This window comes from Lithohypha guttulata (genome assembly GCF_036872675.1).
Source record: "Lithohypha guttulata strain CCFEE 5908 chromosome Unknown scaffold_3, whole genome shotgun sequence".
In the NCBI taxonomy this organism is placed as follows: domain Eukaryota; kingdom Fungi; phylum Ascomycota; class Eurotiomycetes; order Chaetothyriales; family Trichomeriaceae; genus Lithohypha; species Lithohypha guttulata.
In genome coordinates, this window is record NW_027042752.1 from 2670780 (window position 1) to 2690643 (window position 19864).

General features: G+C 48.8%; 7 protein-coding genes across 7 annotated transcripts; all 7 read left to right on the forward strand.

Moving 5' to 3' along the window:
* Positions 1 to 782: 782 nt before the first annotated feature.
* LTR64_004762 (uncharacterized protein) lies at positions 783 to 5053 on the forward strand (the record flags this gene model as incomplete). The annotated part of the gene is made up of 2 exons (XM_064899106.1): positions 783 to 2191; positions 2239 to 5053. 2 exons carry the CDS (start codon positions 783 to 785, stop codon positions 5051 to 5053), a joined length of 4224 nt encoding a protein of 1407 aa, XP_064755063.1.
* A 1206-nt stretch (positions 5054 to 6259) lies between these two features.
* Positions 6260 to 7209, forward strand: LTR64_004763 (uncharacterized protein; the record flags this gene model as incomplete). Its single annotated transcript, XM_064899107.1, has 3 exons — positions 6260 to 6326; positions 6377 to 7067; positions 7122 to 7209. 3 exons carry the CDS (start codon positions 6260 to 6262, stop codon positions 7207 to 7209), a joined length of 846 nt encoding a protein of 281 aa, XP_064755064.1.
* Positions 7210 to 8062: 853 nt separating this feature from the next.
* LTR64_004764 (uncharacterized protein) lies at positions 8063 to 9895 on the forward strand (the record flags this gene model as incomplete). Its single annotated transcript, XM_064899108.1, has 2 exons — positions 8063 to 8593; positions 8639 to 9895. 2 exons carry the CDS (start codon positions 8063 to 8065, stop codon positions 9893 to 9895), a joined length of 1788 nt encoding a protein of 595 aa, XP_064755065.1.
* Positions 9896 to 10319: 424 nt separating this feature from the next.
* On the forward strand, positions 10320 to 11036 carry LTR64_004765 (uncharacterized protein; the record flags this gene model as incomplete). Its single annotated transcript, XM_064899109.1, has 3 exons — positions 10320 to 10766; positions 10848 to 10861; positions 10910 to 11036. The coding sequence occupies 3 exons, from the start codon at positions 10320 to 10322 to the stop codon at positions 11034 to 11036; spliced, it is 588 nt and encodes a 195-aa protein (XP_064755066.1).
* A 424-nt stretch (positions 11037 to 11460) lies between these two features.
* LTR64_004766 (uncharacterized protein) lies at positions 11461 to 12441 on the forward strand (the record flags this gene model as incomplete). The annotated part of the gene is made up of 1 exon (XM_064899110.1): positions 11461 to 12441. One exon carries the CDS (start codon positions 11461 to 11463, stop codon positions 12439 to 12441), a length of 981 nt encoding a protein of 326 aa, XP_064755067.1.
* Positions 12442 to 13540: 1099 nt separating this feature from the next.
* Positions 13541 to 14676, forward strand: LTR64_004767 (uncharacterized protein; the record flags this gene model as incomplete). Its single annotated transcript, XM_064899111.1, has 3 exons — positions 13541 to 13575; positions 13627 to 13945; positions 14113 to 14676. 3 exons carry the CDS (start codon positions 13541 to 13543, stop codon positions 14674 to 14676), a joined length of 918 nt encoding a protein of 305 aa, XP_064755068.1.
* Positions 14677 to 17498: 2822 nt separating this feature from the next.
* LTR64_004768 (uncharacterized protein) lies at positions 17499 to 18905 on the forward strand (the record flags this gene model as incomplete). Its single annotated transcript, XM_064899112.1, has 1 exon — positions 17499 to 18905. The coding sequence occupies one exon, from the start codon at positions 17499 to 17501 to the stop codon at positions 18903 to 18905; it is 1407 nt and encodes a 468-aa protein (XP_064755069.1).
* Positions 18906 to 19864: the final 959 nt, after the last annotated feature.

Consider the following 19864-nt stretch of genomic DNA (forward strand, 5'->3'; position numbering starts at 1 on the left):
TGAGTCGTTGGGAGCCATACGCGTCTGCGCTCCATTGCTATTTCATCCATGCTGCCACGTCTTGCGCCACCCGTAGCCATTATTATGAGGTCCCTGCTGCAAGCAAGTGTGCTGACCGAGAAATATCGCAATACCGTTTCCCTACCATTACAAAACACCTGGTTCAATTGCTGAACCGATTGGATCTGCTAGATTGCTTGCTCCTTCCTCACGCCAGCCATAAATCAAGCTTGGACCAGAAAAGGACAGCCGTCCCCCACCTGACCGCGAGTCGGCCTCCCAGTCACTGTCACAGACGCACACACATTGCTATTGGCAGAAATTACCATATCAACCCTGCTGAACAGTTCTGAAGATTGACGGCTTGGGGTTCGCTGTGGGGCTTCGGCGCAAAGCGACGGCGATATTGACCTCCGATCACGAGCCATCCTGTTTCCAAGGTATTCTGTGCAGGCACGGAATTGTTGAGGTACCGAGTGCTTGGAAAGCGCAAGTCGCTTTACGGTCAGCTTCATCAGACTGGCACTTCCAAGCTGGTCTTGAACACATTTCTTGGTCTCACAATGAGAACTCTCGCATGACGCATGAACAGTACGGTATATCTGCGCACCTTCTGGCAACCAACGGTACAGTTAGCTCTTCCACTGGCAGGACTTTGTCCCGCATTGAGTTGATGTTGCCTACTCCGAGTCTATTGCATCGCCAGCTGACTTTTTGCTTGTCCAGAATTGATCGAGTCCTCCGATGCACACCAACATGTACCCGCCGAAACGACGACGACGATGTCCAGCCGTGGACTACGCGAGGATCGTTACTCTCCGGATCACAGGTTGAGTGGAGGTTGGATAGTGCAGGCTGGCGAGCCCAGTAATGATTCGTGCTCAGATGTGGTACTTCAAAGTCCCATAATACAGCCTCAGCGACCACGACTTCAGCGAGAGGAAAGCTACGGTCAGGGACGACCGCCTAAACGTGCACGGACACAATTTTATGACTTCGCTGCACAAGTCCAATTGCAACAACATCACCAACGCCGGAAGCGATACCTATCTGCACGGAAAAGAGTCCTGCAAAAGTCTATAGCTCTGTCTGCTCGACTCCGGAGAACGAGCTCGTGGGTACAAGATGGTCTGGTGGAGATATCCAAACATCAAGATACCAGGGCATTCGCCCAGGTCTTCAGTCATGCTCAAGATCTGGTTGATGTCTGCATCTCGCACTGGAATAATGACCTCAATAATCTCGACACGGTCCAGTCATCAGATACAAACGAACCACAGACGACTACACCCCAACCATTTTTTGACCAGCTCCCTGTCGAAGCTCAAAAGGATCTATTGGAACTGCTCTCGAATCTCCGCTGCAATCCACGATTCCTGATTGACCGGCTAAGTAACCTTCCACGCTCTCAGGTTGCAACCCTGACGAGTAGCCCTAGATGGCAATTTTCCGATGTGGTCCTGAAATCTTTTTCACAGGACAGCAACCGCTCGGGCTCACAACGTCGCAGACAATTGCAAGAATACTCCAAAAAATTAGAAGATTACGCCACGTCCTTTGAACGTGAGAATCCATTGTCGTTCCTTATTCATAACCTCTACAGCCACGATGTTCGTCCCGAGTCCTCCGAAAGCAGATTGCGACTCTATACCTGGTCTACTACTTGCGCCGAACTGTTCCAAAATGGGGTCGATAGCTACATTGCTCTTTGTGGTCAAGCGCTCGATGCTTTCTCTATTACTCAAGATTGGCCTGCGAAACTTCGTATGGAGTTGTTTTTGATGGACATTTTGCAAAAGGGGGCATTTCTTCTGAACGATACTCCAATCCAAAGAGGACAGCCAGGCTACAATCCACTTAAGACTGAGCAAGCAAGGAAGTTCTTTGATGACGCAGTTCTTGAGCTCTATTGGACTTTGATCGACTGCAGGTCAGGTTGCTATCCTTCGGGTGCGCTCGCACTCGCACAAGCAATTCTGGGAAAGCTCTCTTCACAAGACCATCAAGGCTTCTTTAGAAACCACTTCTTCCGGGAGTGGTATCTTGGCCACTTTCTCAGAACTGCTATCATGTATCCCGAGAACGAAAACATGCTGCTTCAAATGCACGTCAGTAAAAGAGCACGGGACCATATTCTCGCGCCTATTTACAACAGGTTCCTTTTCAAATTCGATAATCACTTGAATCCCACGTAAGTCTGCTACTGTGCTGTAGTGTGTTTGCACTAACATGAGCAAGCACTGACCAAGATACTAATATTCGCAACATCATTGAGGACATGATAAGTATGCTGGAAGGTCTGCCGGCACCAACTCCATACGAAGCAGGCCCCGAGCCTTCTCCGGCCACAAGTACTGCAGCTACGGTCGATATGCTTGTTGTGTCAGCCTCGGAAGTTATAAAAGTGTTGGAGATCTTGTCGCCCCAGACACTTCATCCCTCCGATACCTCAGATCCAGTCCTACGGGAAATTGGCAACGCCTTCCGCAGCACCTACTCCAGGCCTACGACACGCTTCGACATACTCAAAAGGCAGCTTCAATTATTGATAGAGCCAGGAATATCGGCCAAAGACATCCATCCCTGCTCAGAAACGTGGACAGATTTCGCTATTGCCTATGATGGTCGTGTGCACGCCTCACCCATATTACAACCAGTGAAACCATTTATCAAGCTGTTTGAGAGTCGTCGCATGCCCTTAGCACAGCAAGCCGCCCTGCGTCTCTGTGCGAGCTCCCTCGAAGCACACACTAACGACGATGGGGCATCCTCCCTCACTCGATGGTCCGAGACCAGCAGCTTGACCGAACTTTTTCAGGACCAGATCGACAAAAGCCAGGCAGAGATGCGTACAGTCGATTCAGTGTACTGGAAAAAGGCCCTGACAAATTTGACACGTCTTCAACAGCGCTTTTCCTTTGGGAACGATGCCACCAATGACACTTTTATACTATTCGAGCCGCTGCAGCACTTGGCCGCCTCTCGGGAAGAAGCAATGAACGTCTGCGCTTCACTAGAGGACCAGTTGGGTCTCTATGAGACTTCCTACCAGAGCCTCAAGAAACAAGTCAAGGCCTTCATGTCAACTCTGGAGGGGTTGCGCCTCAAGCTCTGGTATACTTCTCAAGTCGTCAATTCAGAGCCCTACCAGGATGCACGAAACATAACCTCAGCTCTAAGCAATATGGCCATATCGACCATGACCAATTTGTCCCGGTCTTCTAGAGATCAAGCAAGGCCTTCCACTAGCCAATCGTCACGATCGTCTATCTTCGAGGGATCACAAACTGACATCATGAAACTCCTAAAAGCTCCTACAGAGCATGGCGGGCCAAGAAAGCTAGCAGATGAGCAAATCGATAGCATTAACAATTGGTTACAGCAGTACAGTATCGATAACTTTTGCATCGGCGAGGAACGCTTGCACCGCTTCTGCATGGAAATTCAGCTCGTTACCAAACGTTTGACCGGAGAGACAATGATTCAAAGTCCCGAGCTCTGGTCGAGTGAACTTTTCAACCGTGAGCGCCTTTCTTACGATATCCAGACTGTCAATATCAACAGCGCTCCTGCCAGTCTACGACCAGCCAGCGTGTACAGCGATAGTCTATCAGCAACATTTCCTGTCTCGAGGTCTCCAATGCGGTCATCCGATAGCGACGCGAGATCGATCATGTCTGACGAGCGAAGCTCCATCAGAAGGGGTTCTGTCTATGGACTATTTCAACAGAGATTGGATCCACGATTACTGACCCCAGGGCTGGCTTCTTCGATCGGATCTCACGGCAGGAACTCATCTGCAAATACTACCACAAGTGAAATATTTACACCTTCTCAGTCAGTAACCTCAGCTTCGGTATACTCGCGTCCTCCCTCGATGCTCTACGGTAGATTACCGGACTTTGGTGCTAGACCAGCTTTCTCGCTGAAGGAAAAGAAAAAGTTCCGCGATAAGCTACGAAAAGGTTTAATTTGTTTGTTGTTGTCTGATCTTGGAAGCCTTGTATGGAGTTGGGGTTGTGAGACTGACAAGTGGATTGGCGATGTACAACTGACGCCGTCGATAGAAGCACGATGTAAGAGGCGGCTGGCAACCAATTCGCTTTTTGTATCTGAGAAATCTTCGACTGCGACGCCGAAACGCAGACAGAGCACTACTGATGCGTCACTTATCGATAGCACAAACTGGGATTCAAATCAAACTAGTGATAGTGGCTATATTGACGAGGACGTCGACTTTCGACTCGCAATAGAAGACATCTTGATTCGACTCAGCAAGCAAATCGACCCCATCAGCAAATTGCAGGCGTGTGTAGATTTTCACGCCTTGTCGACTAATCAGCTTAACGCAAATTCCTCTCAAAAACGCGAGGTCAAGGAAGATCGCAAGGTTCGACGGAGAAGCCTGGATACTGACAAACAGGATGAGGTGGAAGAACTTTTGACAGCAACAAATGAACCCTCACTAACCGAAAGTGTAAAACCGTCAGAGGGACGGATTATCGCGTTCATGAAATGTGTGTTGGCCACGCTCAAGCCACTGACAATCTTTCGAGATCTTCAATTCATTGCTGCTTTCGCACCAGCAGAGATGCTCGATAAAACAGCGGCTGGCAAGGCGTTCATGAATCTCGGTATGTCGGCGCTAGAATATAAGAAAGAGTTGTGTGGTAGCATGGTTGATGTCGCAGACCAGGTCGTTGCGGCAGATGCAATTGAGCGGGTCTCTGCTCCAGAGAACGAGCAGGTATTGGCGAAAGCAGCAGAGTACTGGAAGATCGCTGCAAGGGAAGGTAATGCTGCAGCTCAAAGGGAGTTGGCATTGCTGTACCTTATGCATCCTGGCATGCTCCCAGTAGTGACAATGCCACTATCCACTACTGCAGATATTTTCAAGGACGAGATGATGTGGCAAAAAACAGTCCGCAACAATGACAACAAGCAGGCACTGTGCTTGGCGCTACATTGGATGCAGCTGGCAGCTGCAAATCGAGACGAAGTTGCTCAGCAAAAGATGAGAGAGAGAAACGGGCAACGGCTTTCCATTCGATGAAATTGTGTTTCGACATATAAGATTTGGGTGAGGTCATCTGATTTTGAGGACGTTTGTGGGCATCTAGTAGAAGTCTCAACGAAGATATATCTACGCCATGGCCTAGATATATAGTGAGGCTTACTGGCGCATCTTGGTACCAATATTGGCGTTTGAGGTGACGAAATAAAGGAGGGGACAGTGATACCACAGAGAGCCTTTGAAGCTAGTTCGCAATGTGACAAGCGGTTGTTTTTAAACAACTGCAGTATTGATCAATAATGGATAATAGTTTGTGCGACACTAGAGAGGACGTTCTTGACAGAATGAAGCCCGACTAACAGCCAGTAGTGAGAGCTGGAATATTCGAGCATAGACACAAGCACATGATCATGATTCTCTAGGTTAAGGACAGACCTGCAAGATTGGCACTTCTGTGTCATAACAGCTGACTCGTGGTAAAGAACTATGCTCCCTGTGATGTATAGTCGATCAATTGACGGTAAGAAGTTCGCCATGTGTAGATATCCAACCTCGTGGTGTATATCCGTGCATCAGGTTAGGCGGCCATCGGAGCACATGGCAACAGCGACTGACGCTTTGAGAATGACGTCAATAAACAAGGATGCCCACAGTACGGTATTACAAAGAAAAATACTTGAAAAATTGAATCCGCTCTATGGACTATTGTCGACAGCCAGAGCGTTGGTCTCAGTCCTTGATCGCCAATTCAGAGGCATTTGAAGTCGAAGGATTGTAGATTCTGTTCGAAACGAGGCTCGAAGCATCATAGAGAATTCAACTTGAAACATCGGCACGTATGTGACTTGCGGATAGATCGTTCCTGCTCCACCTGATATGCTCTCGGCAACTATAGCAAGTAAATCAAAAGGTCAGACGCAGAACGAAACTGTGACGAAACGATATCTTCTCCAAAAAGGAAGGCAGATCCAGTTGTGTGGTGCCAGCGACTCGATTTCCCTTTATCATTTACACTGCAGCACGACCACATACTCGTACAGCTAGAAACCAATATTGTTTGTCTTTCATTCGTCCATTTAGCAGTGAAGTAATTGTTTATCCAATCCACTTTGCCGACTTTGTTCCGGGTGCTATCTCGAGAATTCTCACGTCACATTCGTTGCGACATCTTCACTATCTCGATCGTGCACTCACACTGCCCACCTGTGTATATTCACCGACCGAGAACAAAGCAAACACTACAACATGCCTGTTGAAGAATCCCAGCCACCTCCTATACACGAACCAAACCACTCCAATGTCCGACCAAAAGGTGCGACAACCCCGCTTTGTTTAATCTATTCACTGTGCTAAACAATACAGGCATATTGAAGAACCCGTCGTTTTCTGGTCCAGGAGATCAATCGCCCACGAAAGAAGTTGCCCCTACACCACCTTCAGTACCTCTCGATCCGCAAGAAGCCAAAGACCTCACTATCCAGAATACTCTACAGAATGCCGGTCACCGACGCAGTTCTTCTGCAGCCAGGCGTTCAAGTACTTCGCGACGGCATTCGAGCGCTGCAGGACTCAGTGGCGGGGACAGCGAGTCGGATGCCCATAGACTGAAGTGGGACGAGGCGAATCTTTACCTCGCGGAGCAAGAAGCAGGCGGTCGCATGAAAATCACCGAACCGAAGACTCCATTCGAATATGGCAACAACGCCATGCAAGAGGACGAGGAAGAAGAAGACGTCTCCATTGACCCTAGATATGTCAATGTAGACGAAGTCGAAATGGCCAAGAACAAACCCGGCAAGAAACCACGCGAGAGCGATATCCCCGATATGAGCCTCGGTGAGCCCGAAGACGAAACAGCAGGCGCAAGCATGGACACTGATCGGATTGTCCGGCAAGGTAGCCTTAGTCGCGAAGCTTCGAAGGAGAAACACGTAAATGTTGCGGACGGGGGTCTACCGGGTATGCCTACGACTGAAGAGGAAGAACAGCATCGAGAATTCGAGGAGAGGCGGAAGAAACACTACGAGATGAGGAATGTAAAGGATATGCTTGGGTGAGTACAATCTGGAGCTTTTGTGTGGGAGCGTGTGTGCTAACGGAAGACCAGCCACCCGGAAAACTTGGACGATGACGACGATGAGAACCCAACTGGTGTACCTGCTTTGCCGAGCAGAGGTGTAAACGGCGGTCCGTAGGTTGGTCTGCAGAGCACACCCGACGAGCCCCTACCGCACCAACACGTCCAACACGATCACTAGGAAGGTCCAGTCGGGCGAGCTGGCTACGCGAACACCGTATTTATCGCGTCAATGGTTTTACTGGTCACGATGCTCGTACAGATCTTTGTCCAGGGCTTCGCAGATGCAGTTCTCGGGTTGACGGTGGAGGATTGAGGTGTGAAAATGTATGCCTGCACACTGCAACAGCTTGAAGTATAAACATTTCGTGGTTCTTAGAAGATAGTAGTTGAGAAATTCTGGCACAGCTGCCGACGACAACGTATTGCATAAACATTACATTAAACACAGTGGCATTAGAATCATCGAATCACTCATTGTGCTTGTGAAATATTTGAGAACCTGCCATTATTGCTGCCTTGTATGGTATTCTGCCGCAAAGAGCTCACCATTGTTCTCCGGGAACAGCCATGGTCTCCGAAGAGGTGACACTCGACGGACCATGAACAGACCTTTAGAAGTCATGAATGAGGTGTGGGGGTAGCTGCATCAATGGTGTTCTGAAGGACTACTGTAGCAAATATGAGGACAAGTGACTCTCGTATCATTAATGCCTGAGGCATTCAGCTGGTGGATACCTTGAGACGCGTCGTCCCTGACACGCTAGACGCGTTCCTTCCAGAACTTCGAAGTGTAGCAATGCAATCGCAGCCACGGTGCTCGTACTTTCAAACGGCAGCTTCATGATATTGACACTTTATTTGCTGTTCTGCTAGAGCTGTTGTCTCTGTTTCTCTGAATACCTACTTACTGTTAGGATCGTCTCGCCACTTTTCGTACACATGACTTGCTAAAGGACAACTCTATCACCATGGTCGACGCCACGTTTTACGTTGCCCCAACAACTCCTTTGAAGAGGTCTTATGACGATGATACAATTGTCGTCAACCAAGACTCTGCTGTATTGACGAACACTGCAATAAATGAGCAGGACATTGCCATACGCCATGCCTCACCAGCACCCAGCACAAGCAGTTCTCTGACAGACCTTACAGCCAGCGTCGATGCGCCAGGCTCTGCAATCAAAAGCTCGCAGACTCCAGTGACGAAGAGGCCGAAACTGAGCTTCGCCGAAAAACAGGCCGAGAAAGCTGCCAAGCAGCGAGAAAAGGACGAAAAAGCTCGTCTAAAAGCCGAGGAAACAGCAAGGAAGGAAGAGGAGAAGCGAAGATTAGCTGAAGAGAAAGAGATCTCAAGGAGAGCCAAAGACCTTGAAAAGGCCGAGAAGCAGAAAGTCAAAGATGCCGGGAAGGCCTTGAAGGATGCCCAAAAGGCTCAGAAAGCGGCTGAGAAGAAGCAGAAGGATGCTGAGAAAGAGGCAGAAAGGCTAAGAAAAGAAAGAGTGAGTCTCACTACCATAAGCAAGAACCAGTGCTAACCTTCACAGTCTCAAATGCGACTTGGTAACTTCTTCAGCAAACCAAAGACAGAAGCTACACCACCAAGCACACCAGAAGACGTCTCAGATGGTGCCTCAAGCCGACGATCGTCAGTCGTTAGTATCGATGCCGAGAGACCAACATTCGAGCCCAAAAAGCTCAACCAACCCAGCAATCCTGATTATGAAAAGTTCATTCTGCCATTCTTCATTGCTGACAACACTGAAATCGCTCCAGCCAACCGTTTCAAACTTGACAGAGAAGTCGTCTTCCAGGTTACAACAGATTCGGAGGCTACTCAATTAGACCTAAGGGAACAGTTCGGCAGACCTGTCAAGCGTTTGAGGAAAACCATTCCTGTCAGAGACATCATTCAGAACATTCAAGCTACAGGACTGGACATTATCGAGCTGGATAGTCCTGCTCTTGAGGCACTGAGTCGAGCCTCTTACAAGTGCTTGCAATTCAAGGAAGATGTACGACCACCATATCAGGGCACATATACTCGAGCAGTCTCGCCACGGACGACGAAGAAACTTAAGAGAAATCCCTTCACTCGTGCTCTACCAGAAACAAACTACGACTATGACAGTGAGGCCGAATGGGAACCACCAGGCGAAGATGATGAGGATCTTGACGAAGAAGACGAAATGTCTGATGGTGAAGACGGTTTAGATGACATGGCCGATTTTCTTGATGATGCAGATGATCTTGCTCGCAAGAAGGGACCATCGTCAGACATGGAGCCCGTCTCCAGTGGTCTCTGTTGGGTTGGTGAGACGTTTGACGACAATGGCACAGACCTTCAGCGATACCGGATGGACTTCCTACACGATTCCACAACCTTTCCTATTGATCCATTTTCCACGAAGCACTGGAGTGATGAGTCAGGTCAAAAGTTCAGCATCAAGTCAGAAACGAGTTCATCAATGCAGCCTCCACGGCAGCCGCTTTTATCGATATCTCCAAACACCCTTCCGACTATCAAGGTTGAGGCTGATAATAGCAGTAAGCCGACTCTAGCTGCGAAACAAAAGAGAATCAATAGCGACAAACAACTGAAGCTCATTCAGCCAGATCTGATGGCAGATTTCAGAAGAGCTGTTGACGGAAGCGATCTTACCAAGCTGGGTCTGATTGAGATTCTCAAGAAGCAGTTTCCACAATGTTCGAAAGAAGCAATCAAGGACACCCTCACGGCAGTGGCCGTCCGGGTTGGCAAAAAGGAGACTGAAAAGAAATGGCAGCTCGTTGACGATTCATGAGAAACGGCGTACATCAATATTCTTCGTTAACACAATTACAGCACGAGATTTGAGTGGCATGAGATAGAAGATTTGCAGTATAACATTTGCAAGTATGAGTACAATGTATTCAAACTTTCTGTCGGCCCGTCATTACTCCGCACCGAGCTTACCTCAACCTTGGCTCCGAACCATGAATCACGCCTAGTTTGTTTGTGATAACAGGCGAAGCGTAGTGCTTACAAGCTTACAGGCTTTACACTAAACATTGCAGCAACACTCACTCACCAGCTTTGAGGCAATCAACTTATACATGGGCGCAAAAGATCAGAAAGATTCCTCGATCCCATCGTCATCCTCAACTTTGGGAAGCAGAGCAGCACAACGCATAGAACAAATCAGCAACCACATCCAAACAAGCAACGACGTAGGCAAAGACTCAACCATGGCAGAACTACCTCCAGTACGTCGAATAGTCACCGACCACAGCCCCGACGGCAAAGCAATAATAGGCCAAGACCAAATCCTCACCCCAGCCAACCCCCTCGACCCTTCCGGCGGCCCACCACCCCCCAACAGCCTCGTCCCCGGCTTCACGTCCATCTTCCGAACCGACGGCCACCCAGCATCCGCGCAAGGCCCCTGGACCGACCCTCACGGCCAAATGCAGAACCTCGTCAGCAACGAGGGCGTCGTGTGCCGTATCGTGGATTTCCCGCCTGTCCCCAAGGATGCGCCGAGGGAGTTGAGGGATCAGGTGAATATTTTCCATCGGACGACGAGCGTGGATTATGGGGTTGTGTTGGATGGGGAGTTGGATCTTGTGCTTGATGATGGGGTTAGGACGACAGTGGGAAGGGGGGATGTGGTTGTGCAGAGGGGAACGAATCATGTGAGTTTTCTTGTTGGTGGTGGTAATGGTGACGGTGATGATGACGGTGACGATGATGTGCTGACTGACTGTTGTGTATAGCTTTGGCAGAATAAGTAAGTCTAGTTCTTGTGCAGGTTTGGCTATTTTACTAATGTTGGCAGCACGAAGGAGAATTGCAGAGTTTTCTTTGTGCTTGTACCTGCGAAGCCGATTAAGGTCGAGACAACTGGTGAGCTGTTGAAGCCAACGAACACGAAGCACCTTGAAGAAACGAAGGAAGAGTCGTAAGATTGACATATCTTTAGCTTACGAGCAAGTTAAAGGTCGCCGTCCATGGTCTTCGATCTGGTCAAAAACCCTGATATCTAGTCCATACTACCGCAGTGATGAACGCTTCGACTCTGCACAAGAGGCGATCACAGCCCTGCGAAAGAAAGTTTTTTCCAAAGGCTTTGCAAAATACTGCCCCGAAACTTGATAGTGCATGGAATCCGCCTTATGGCTGCCTAAACAAGCCATGCCAAGACTTGGCACCACTCTGTCTGCCTTGTCTGTTGTCTCTACTCCTGCTACTGATCGCTCTGTCGTTTTCGTTTGAAAGTCTCAATCTCAGTATATTCTCTTAGCAACAGGTACGGCTCAATTAGTACTGATACTTCTGAGCCTTGCTTCCTAGGCAACTGACTGAATCGACCTTACCACCAACAAAAACATGTCCACACAATCTCCACCAGACCTCCCCTCCCGGATCCGCACCGCCTTCTACGGCCTAGCAATATGCGACGCCCTCGGCGCACCCCTCGAGTTCCAGCCTCGCATCATGGACTCCTCCCAGTACGTCCGCGACATGCTGCCCAACAGTAACTTCAGCCTGCCCGCGGGACACTTCACAGACGACACCTCAATGGCTCTATGTCTAGCACACTCCCTGATCTCGAAGAACGGTGCTCACGACCCACTTGATCAAGCCGCCAGGTATGTCAAGTGGCTTGACGAAGGATACATGTCCTCGGTTCCAGGATATGCGTTCGACGTTGGGAACCAGACGAGGCAGAGTCTGCAATATTATCGAAAGAAGCCTGAACTGAGTACGTTGGAGTTTGTGACGAACAAGTTCAATGAGGATTGGAGGTGCGGTAATGGAAGTTTGATGCGTGTTTTGCCTTGTGCGCTGGTCGCGAGGACGGAGGAGGAGGCGGTCGAGTTGGGGAAGCGGAGTAGTCAGGTCACGCATCCGCACCGAAGGTGTGTGCACGCTTGTGCGTTGTACTGTGCTCTTGTCTTTCGTGCATTGCGAGGTGCGTCGAAAGGAGAACTTGCGCTATGCATTCGTGAGTGGCTTGCCAAAGCGGGAGAAGATATTGATTCCGAGATTCGTGCACGCCTTGCACAATATGAGAGGCTGGAAATGTGGCAGCAAATGCCTAGGGAGAAGATCTCGAGCAGTGGTTACGTGCTTGATAGTCTTGAAGCAGCGTTATGGGCGTTCTTCATTACTAACACTTTTGAGGAGGGAGCGATTGAGGTTGTGAACCTAGGAGACGATGCGGATACTGTTGGGGCTATCTTTGGGGGGCTAGCTGGGGCGTGGTACGGGGATGTGTCGTGTATATCTGACCGGTGGTTAGTCAAAATGCAGGAAGTTCAATTAGTGGATGACGTGGTTAAGAGAATCACATCTCTGCACGAATAGCATCCAGGGGCAAGTTAGTGATGTGACACAAGCAGCAGGAATGTAGCAATTTCAATTCGTTGGTCGATCAACAGCTTTCGCAACCGACTTGTTCTTTGAGGACTGTGTAAGACATACTCTCACAGGCATACTGACGGTCCACAAATGATGGGCGACAGGCGCTTTTTGGAGTTCCTGATATTTGGCTGGAAGTCTGTGCTGACTGTGGGATATAACTCATGGTCAGAGATCGAGCAGGCCAATCTGATATCGGTTCGATAAGTAACAGTGCTCGAACAACCTGTTGCGACACACCAGAAGGTAAACTCAGGGTCTTGGTACTTCTTTATACTGATAACCTGCTTTCTGCAGGATTCAGAGCAAAATGGGTATATGAGTGCAGAGCTATATTGACAACATTTGTGACACTGGAAATTTTCCGGGATCTTGAGCGGAGGAGGTTTTGCTGCATCGTCAGCGATTCCGCAGAGTCCCATGTACGCGAATTTGATCAGTTGAGCGAAGACTTGAGGCTTGATTGATTTAAGTGTAACTTCTTTCTTGATTGATTCTTCCATCGCGTTGTTTGTCATCATGTAGGCCAACGGCCCAGATATCGCACTGAGTGCCGAAACATGGACTTTAAAGCATTCATCTTCACTACCGTCATCTTCACTACCGACAATGAAGCTGAAGATGTCGTTACTCATCAACCTGCTTGATGTCAGTAGCTATCTTGTACGACATGTACTGCTCAACAATATGTATATGATGGGGTATAGAAGCTGATTCACTGGTCTGAGGTCTTACTTGGTGAAATCAAAGTGCGCAACGCACGAGGCTTTTTTGTCTGACATTTCGTATGCAAATCGTAGATTATGGAACGTTGTGGGTGCGGGTAAAAAGGGTCTGCCAGAATTCAGCAAGTCGTGATAGTGTCGAAATTTGTTGGTGAAGGGTTTGATTTGTTTGCTTATGAAGACGCAGATTTTCACACTTGCAACCTTCCACTCTCTTGTCCTAGTGATTTGTTCTTGCATATCTTGGTTGTTTCCAGTGTCGGGTTTCATCTCGCAGATTGCAAACAGTCCAGACTTTTGTCTAGTCCCAGGCTGCAAGTATGGACGTCAAAGCTGAGATCGTCGACACATTTGCGTAAGTGCATTTGAGACCTCTTGTCCACCATGCTAATGAATGCTGTAACAGGGAGCCAGGTGACGAGTTCTTCTGGTTTCGTGTTGGCTCTAAGCGGCAGTTTTTCCAGGTCGAAAGAAGTCTGATCGAGCCCGCTTCCCCTATCATAGCCAGTAAGATTAAAGACCAGGTCAACAGTGCAGAAGAGAATACAGCAGACCTCCCGGATATCGAACCAAGCACCTTTGAGGTATTTCTCACCTTTGCACGATCCATGAAGTCAGACTACACCACTGGTAGAGCCTCCGAGAATGAGTTACAGTTGAACCCTTCGCCAGAACTGGGTCAACTTATTGTATTGCTCCTTGACTCTGGCCAAACACATTCAAATGTCCGTATTGCTCTAAGGATAACCCACTTGGATTTTCGAAATGCTTTCCAATCTGCGATGCCTGTTTGCAAACAGACAGTCACATCGGTACAGTATCAAACTTTTCCCCTTGCGTTAAGTCAGGCTGTGCCAACACCGCAATCTATGTTCAACAATTGCTGTGTCAGTCATGCGCCCTGGCTTATGGTCTTCTTCACAAAGTCTCAACATATAACATGAAGCTAGCACCTGGTGCGCCGGCGCTTTTGAGAACGAGTCCGGAGCATATCAATGAAGACACCAATTTCTTTAGATTCGACGTCCCTATCCTGGCTAAGGAGGTGGCCAGTACGCTGCGGTCTTCTGCATCTGGTGTCATTGTTATGGTGTCGGACGTGCTGGAACTGGCTAAACTATGTGTCCTTGGAGATAGATACGAAGTACCGCAACTCAAAAGAGTGGCCATATTTGCACTCTTCGAAGAGCTAGCATGGTGCGATCTTTGGAAAAGACCTCAATATGTGGTTCAGCTAGTTGATTACATCTATGACAACACCGCTGACTCCGGTTTCAGCAGCCAGTACAACACGAAGCACATCCTGCGGAGAATGATCTCGTGTTACGTGGCGTTTCATGCTCGTGAGCTGCAAAGCTTTCCGGCAATGGCAGCTGTGCTGTGCAGTGGACGAGAGGTTTCCTCCGACGTCTTCATGGCCAGTACCAGAATCAGCGCTGGTGGTGACAAGGAATAGGGAGATTTTGAACAGCTAGGGTGCTGCTAGCAGTCATGGGAAGTGGCGATGGTTGGTTTCTTCTATTAGTTGAGACGGTGGATGCTGCCTGCTCAACGAATTTGTTGTGCTTCGGGGAATGGCTCAAAGAGGGCTGGGTCTGCATAAAGATCAGAGAAGAGGCCAGGAAATAATTGTTCAGGCTGACCTGACCAACCGAAACCCGGATATTGCAGCATTGGGTTGTCCCAGAAGACGTCGTCGACACCGATTGAGGTTTGGTCTATATTCTGAGGCTGCGTGGTGGGCGACTTCCTTACCAATGCATCCTCGATTGTCCTCAGAATAGGTTCGCACTGTGTAAGAGCCGTCTCTGCTAGATCCCAATTGTTTTCATCTTTGAAACGCCTGAGACAGTCGACCAGAGTCCTTGCACTTGTCATGCTGCGCCTCCGTACGGCTAGATCACTGGTTTGCAGCGCACAACGTAATAGTAATGTGACAGCCGAAGTGAAGTGGTGGGCATTGTAAGGCAACCAGAAGCCAGCAAGCTCTGAAGGGCTCAACGAACTAGCAAACCTCGCGATATTGCCTGCTGCATTGAGACAGCTCTCAAGCCAGGTTGGTGACGGATCTGTTTCCCGTTGACATATCTCATGCCAAGCCAACCTACGCAGCAGCATACGAACGGCGAGATAGGACAACTGAAGGTTGACTAACCCTGGGATTAGCGGACGGTCTTCAAAATTATAGTAGTCGATCCATTTCGGACGTGTTTGTTGCCATCTATTCAGCTCAATTTCTGATCTCGATGTCTGTTCTGCTGCCATACCATCGTTTCCCGACTTAACGTGATAAATTAGAGGTAGAATATCTCCGACGGTCTCTGTCAACTCGCAGAGTTCAATATAGCACTCTGCTGCACGGTAATGCTTCTGAATGTTTGCACGATCGCCAGCCAATAAATCTATGGTAGGAATTGGCACATCGTAGTGCGCTTTATTTATGTATGGTGGCGTGCCTTGGGCAAAGTTGTACCAGCGGTCGTGTATCAGTATAGCCCACCACATTTTCCACCTCAACTTCTTGACATGATCGTCAAGCTTCCAATCATGACTATCGTGGTTGAGACCACCACTGTGGGATATGGCAACTGCACGAGAGACACTTGTCAAATTGCTGACAAAGCCTTTCGAAGGTCGACCGGCAACGTTCAGGACAACTGTAAGTATCGAGGATATATCTGCTTTCTGGTGATCTGCCATCATGGCTTGCACGGCAACTGACCACGCGAAGTCTTGATCCGGTTTGGCATGTAGCATGAGATCAGGGCCCAGATTCCAATAGTAGAGCACATATGCTACAAAGTTCGCAAGAAACGTTGGAGGCAGGGCTTGCCTGTCACTTAGCTTGCTCATGAACCATTGCTCGTCAAGCAATGGAAAGGCTGGGTAAAGGTGCTCAAAGTACACATCAATCAGCTTCTCGAAATACGTATCCACCTGTGCGAGCAGCTCGAGTGGGAGGTTACGTGAGCAGTTGCATTGAGCTGGCGGACTTGGACGTCTGGGTGGTATAGGCATCTGGTAAATCGGTCTGTTCAGTGCTTGTGACACGCTGGAATTTTGAGCTTGCTCCCCATCTGGTACATCTGTCGATATTGGGCCTATGTAGTTCTCTATGATCTGGGTGTCGCGAGCAACAACGGGTCCAACGACATGTGATGTAGTGTCAACATAGCCAGAATCGGGCAGGAGCGAGCGATGGATGAAGCCGATTTTAGGAGTTGATCTTTCATCCTTCTTAGCTGATTCGGAGGAACAGGGAACTCCATGAACACGACATAGCAGACATGCTGAGCCAGGTATTTCAATAGTGCATCTCGACCGCCGTTTGTGACATCTGGTACAAGCAGGATACTTGTGTGATCGATAAGGACGCGCCGTCTTCATGCTGAAGCCTGATTGAGCAGAAGAGGCACCCGCCGCATCCAGTGCAGCATTTCCCGACGGCTCTGTATGAGACGTAGATGACCCAGAATCTGTCTCTGGGAAAGTAGCCCCAACGAGAATGGCACTAGGTTGGTGCAAGAGTACATTCTCGAAAGTCGGCAAGAACTACTCCCCAAATCGATCTTGTCTAGGCTTGGGCTTGGCATGATCCTCCTGTGAGACAGGGTCTGTCTTGCTTACAACGTAAACAAGTCTCTAATTGTACACGCTTAGGATTTGCACGTGCATACTAACCATATACAGTATGATATGGGTCATGCGACGAGGGCGATGCCTGTCCTTGTAGGAAAAACGAACAGTTTGAAGCCACGTTCACAAGCCGGATAAATAACGTCCGAAGACTGCGAACCTATCTTGTTGTTACATGGCAGGAAATTGTTCCCCCGATAAGCAAGATGTCGATAGGGCTTGACTACCATGCCTACAGAATTGATACGTGAATTTCTTGAATTCCGCGAGTTGAAAATGATAGCAAGGCAACATAGTAGGAAATTCAGGTCACGTTGGGGTGTCGAATCAGTATGGCGGGGCGGAGTCCCTGAACTGGCGGGTAAATTCTTGTCAGTGATTGAAGGCAACGCTTCCAAATTATCTCCGGAGCCAATCACTGTATCGTTTCGCCGTCGGCGACCTCTTGTGCTCCTGGAGTTGCTGCACCACTCTCGTTAACTGCTGGCCGTCGGTCAACTTGGGAAATGTGAGGATAAGATAGCCATACTGCAGTCCTCAGCAGCTTGTACCGTTGTGATACATCGCTTGTTGACTACAGTAAAGATCCCTGCGAAGCACTCTTGGTAGTTCCATTAGCATATCGCGAAGTGGGAGGCCTAAATGGCTCCGATGATCCAGGACGATCCTCAGACGGACCTCACTAACAAGATAGTTTCGAAGACTTCTACTGTATCGAACAAGGCTGATAGCAACGAGGAAGCTCGACTTCAAGAGATTGCTTCGAAGCGGCTCATTAATTATGGAACCAAATTCGAGAAGGATATCATAGTCCACACCAGTGGATTATACGTACAAAACGCTGCTGGGCATAAAGTGCTCGACTGGACATCGGGGCAGATGTCATGCCTTGTCGGGCATGGCCATCCTGAAATTGTCCAAACCATCACAGAACACGCAACCAATCTTGACCATCTCTTCTCTGGAATGCTCTCGCCTCCGGTCCTTCGATTGGCTGATCGTCTGACGTCGGTACTGCCTGAAGGTCTGGATAGAGCGTTCTTTTTGAGCACTGGCGGCGAATCAAATGAAGCTGCCATTAAGATGGCCAAAGTTTTTACTGGGAAATTCGAGATCGTTGGCCTGGGTGCGAGCTGGCATGGTGTAACAGCTCAGGCTCTAGGGACACAATACCATTTTGGACGAAAAGGGCAAGGGCCGTTGATGCCTGGTATGCACATGCTTCCACCACCTAACGCGTACCGATCGATTTTCAGGAATGCAGACGGGTCTTATGATTGGGAGAAGGAGCTCGACTATGGCTGGAGCTTGATTGATCGTGCCTCGTGTGGTTCTTTGGCTGCTTGCATTGTCGAATGTATCCAGTCCTCGGCAGGGATGCATGTTCTTCCAGAAGGATATCTCAAGGCTCTAAAGAAACACTGCGAGCAACGAGACATGCTTCTGATTGTTGACGAGGCACAAACTGGTATCGGTCGTTGCGGTGATCTGTTCGCGTCAGTCAACTTTGAAGGCGTCGTGCCTGATATTTTGACTCTGAGCAAGACGCTTGGAAATGGCTTACCTTTGAGTGCAGTGGTCACCAGCGATAAAATTGAGAAGGTATGTGCTGAGAATAATTTCTGCTTCTACACGACACACGTCAACGATCCTCTTCCTGCCGCAGTTGGCGATAAAGTGCTTGAGATAGTCCTTCGGGATAATCTAGTCGAGAACTCTCGTGCACGAGGCAAACAACTCAAAGAGGGCCTGCTCAGGCTCAAGGCGCGGTACGGCTGTATAGGAGATGTCAGAGGTCGCGGCCTCATGTGCGGTGTTGAGATCGTTGGTAATCGTGACAAGAAATCTCCTGCCAATGAATTGGCGGCAAGCGTCTCTAACAAGATGTATGAGCTAGGACTGTGGGCCAATTTGTCCAGTCATGCCTCTTTCGCAGGAGTCTTTCGTATCGCACCTCCCATTGTCATAACCGCAAAACAGATTGATGCAGGATTAACCATCATGGAGGAAGCCTTCAGGGTAACACAGGGGACAATGCCACTGTATTGATGCTGGGTGTCGAGGTCACATAGCTGCAAGCTCTAGGAGATCCGTTCCGTAGTTATTGTGGTCATAGATGAATGTCAATGTTGACAGGAGAGCAATGCACTCTGTCACGCAAGGCAGTCTGGGTCGTCTCAAGTCCCAGAATACCTAGTACTGAAAGACAGTTCGTGAGGTTAAGGTTTCCACGAAATGAACAATCGATCATGTACGGAGTTGATTAGGCCAAAGACCCCATCAGTCACGCACGATTTCCGGCAGTGGGTGATTAGCACACGGTCCTGATACCGAATGCTCCTTGGTCGTGAGTGGTCCAAAACGACTTCACCAAGCAGAAGGGCACAGTATACTGTACACCCTCGAGGCTGACAACCGGAGTATCCGTTCAAACGTTCGACGGTGCAAATAAATTGCGTTCAATCATGAGAGAGTTCGAAAGCTCGGTCCCACTATCAAGTTGTGGAAATCAAGACAACAAACTTCCGAATGCGCTAAGTCGCTTTAGTATGCGGCTAAAGTTTCTATACCACTTCTCTACCTTTTCTCGATCCTTGCGAACCCATTTGTACGTGAATATCCCGTCTATGCTTGCTGCAACGTGGTTTCGGTGATGACAACATGTGAGACTTCTTTTATTGGACACATGTAGTGAGCAAACTGGTGACGACTGTAGAAGGGTTAACTACTGATCGATCCATCAAACATTCAGGCACAAATTAAAACATACTCCTTTCTTGTGATGCATACCGCGATGTCAATTGTCAATATTCTGAACACGGCTGTCGTAACCCAGATTGACAACATCTACTAAAGTCACCACGTTCGTATTGCATGCGAAATCGTTGATGATACCGGATACAGGAAGAGTGAGGTGAACGTGGAAGGCTCCTTCACGAGGTCTAGAAACTCAAATGGACCGCTAATCGACTGAACTGGGGAGGGAGACTCGTGGTGCACGTGCTGCA